The sequence below is a fragment of the Micropterus dolomieu genome, unplaced genomic scaffold, assembly GCF_021292245.1.
Source record: "Micropterus dolomieu isolate WLL.071019.BEF.003 ecotype Adirondacks unplaced genomic scaffold, ASM2129224v1 contig_9518, whole genome shotgun sequence".
Taxonomy (NCBI): Eukaryota; Metazoa; Chordata; class Actinopteri; order Centrarchiformes; family Centrarchidae; genus Micropterus; species Micropterus dolomieu.
In genome coordinates this window covers 1-1,964 of record NW_025738504.1, presented here as the reverse complement: position 1 = coordinate 1,964, position 1,964 = coordinate 1, and the positions used below count along the sequence as shown (strand labels likewise).

At 45.0% G+C, this 1,964-nt stretch overlaps 1 protein-coding gene across 1 annotated transcript; it reads left to right on the top strand.

Annotated features, from left to right (window-relative positions):
- Window positions 1-100: 100 nt before the first annotated feature.
- LOC123965375 (cleavage and polyadenylation specificity factor subunit 3-like) lies at window positions 101-1,956 on the top strand. Its single transcript, XM_046041908.1, has 5 exons — window positions 101-331; window positions 938-1,001; window positions 1,085-1,182; window positions 1,436-1,564; window positions 1,780-1,956. The coding sequence occupies exons 1-5, from the start codon at window positions 261-263 to the stop codon at window positions 1,883-1,885; spliced, it is 468 nt and encodes a 155-aa protein (XP_045897864.1). The 5' UTR covers window positions 101-260; the 3' UTR covers window positions 1,886-1,956.
- Window positions 1,957-1,964: the final 8 nt, after the last annotated feature.

Below are 1,964 nucleotides of genomic sequence, written 5' to 3'. Positions count from 1 at the left end.
GTCAACAAACATAGTTCATGCAACATACTCCGGTACAGTAGGTGGCGTATGCACCTTTAAAAGTCATGGCTGCAATCTGCCATAAAAGAAGAAGAAAAACACACTCCCAAAGGTGGAACCAAAGTTACCAGCAGTTGTACCACACGGAGGTATTTCAGCAGGAGCCGGAAGTGAGTTAAAGTTGTGGCAACGCGCGGAATAGCTGAAGTTCTGAGTTAATTTAGTATTTGTGGAAGATTTGTGAGTTTATTCAGGTAAACATGGCGTCTAAACGTAAATGTGACGCCACGGTTCCTGCGGAGGAAAGTGACCAACTGCTCATCCGCCCGCTGTGAGTTCAAACACAACGTTTACCTGGTTTAGCCTCCGTGGCTGCTGCTCTCTCACCAAACTCCATTCAGAAAAACACCAATTTAGTAGATCTTCCTTTTATCAACAAAGGCCAAAGCTTTTTTAAACTTGCTATTTAAACTTAACTATTCATTAGAGGCAAGGCTTCATTTCGGCGCAGACCAAATGTACCAAACATTATTTATTTAAGAAGGTTTTCAACGTGGAAATCTAACCGCGAGACTTGACGTTAACTTCAACAACATTCATTAAAATCAGATGCTTATTGGTGGATTCTAGAAATTCTGAGTTAATAATTTAACTGATTAATTAAATTAAATAACCGGTATTTGGCTTGTTTTGGCCTTTGCTGACAAAGTGTTTTAAAAGTGCTTAATTTTTGAATGGAGTTCTGCTTGATGTTCCTCTGGGGGCAGATATGCATCAGCTGGTCCTTCTGTTATTATTGGTTCTGCTGGGTTTGATAGCTGAGTTTAGTTTGTTAACGGTTCTTGGGGGAAGAGTTTTGTCTTTAAGGCTGAAACCTGAAACATCTGGATGTCAGTTAGACATGAAAGTGATGCTGTCTCTGTGTGTTTGTGTCCAGAGGAGCAGGACAGGAGGTGGGACGGTCCTGCATCATCCTGGAGTTCAAGGGACCAAAGATTCTGGTCTGTTTTTAATCCCATCAGCTGCACGGTATTCAGCTTTCAGTCACCTCAGTGTGTAAAAACGTGTGTGTGTTGTGGTTCAGATGGACTGCGGGATCCATCCTGGTCTGGACGGGATGGACGCTCTGCCGTACATCGACCTGATCGACCCGGCTGAAATTGACCTGCTGCTCATCAGCCAGTGAGTTCCCAACATTTATCAGCACAGCAACCAGAGAACACTTTAATATACACACACTCAGCTGTACTAGCAGGTGGACTTTAATGTCCAAGTGTGTTGTTTTCCCTTCTCTGTACAGACTCGACCTGTGTATGAAATGTGCTTTCTAATCAAACTGCTTTGCCTGACATGATGCTGAGAAATCAGACCAACATAAAGGTCAGGGCTGATGTGGACCTGGAAACTCCTCAGTAACTGTTGCCCTCCCTCTCAGCTTCCACCTGGATCACAGTGGAGCTCTGCCCTGGTTCCTGCAGAAGACCAGCTTTAAAGGACGCACCTTCATGACTCACGCCACCAAGGCCATCTACCGCTGGCTGCTGTCCGACTACGTCAAAGTCAGGTAAGACCAGGACCCAGAGTCACATCAGACTCCCATACTACAGGGACCTGGACTCACCAGGACAGGATATGATGTACTGTGTTTAATATTCTTCTGTGTATACCATGTGGAGTATAACCTGCAGTACTTCAGCGTGTATAACCTGCAGTACTTCAGCGTGTATAACCTGCAGTACTTCAGCGTGTGTTGTAGTAAAGCTGACCTGTTTTCTGCAGTAACATCTCTGCAGACGACATGTTGTACACGGAGACGGACCTGGAGGAGAGCATAGAGAAGATGGAGACCATCAACTTCCACAGTGCGGACGGTAACAAGTGGTGAACACAGCGGTGAGGTTCATTCAGATTTATTTAAATACGCTTTTTCCCACCACAATTTTGGCGTTGTCGGCTCGTCACAC

Excerpts from the sequence above, each read along its gene's own strand:
- LOC123965375 (XM_046041908.1), top strand. The coding sequence starts at position 261 with ATGGCGTCTAAACGTAAATGTGACGCCACGGTTCCTGCGGAGGAAAGT. Across the intron at positions 1,183-1,435 it reads GACCTGCTGCTCATCAGCCA|CTTCCACCTGGATCACAGTG; the intron begins GTGAGTTCCCAA and ends CCTCCCTCTCAG. Across the intron at positions 1,565-1,779 it reads TCCGACTACGTCAAAGTCAG|TAACATCTCTGCAGACGACA; the intron begins GTAAGACCAGGA and ends TGTTTTCTGCAG.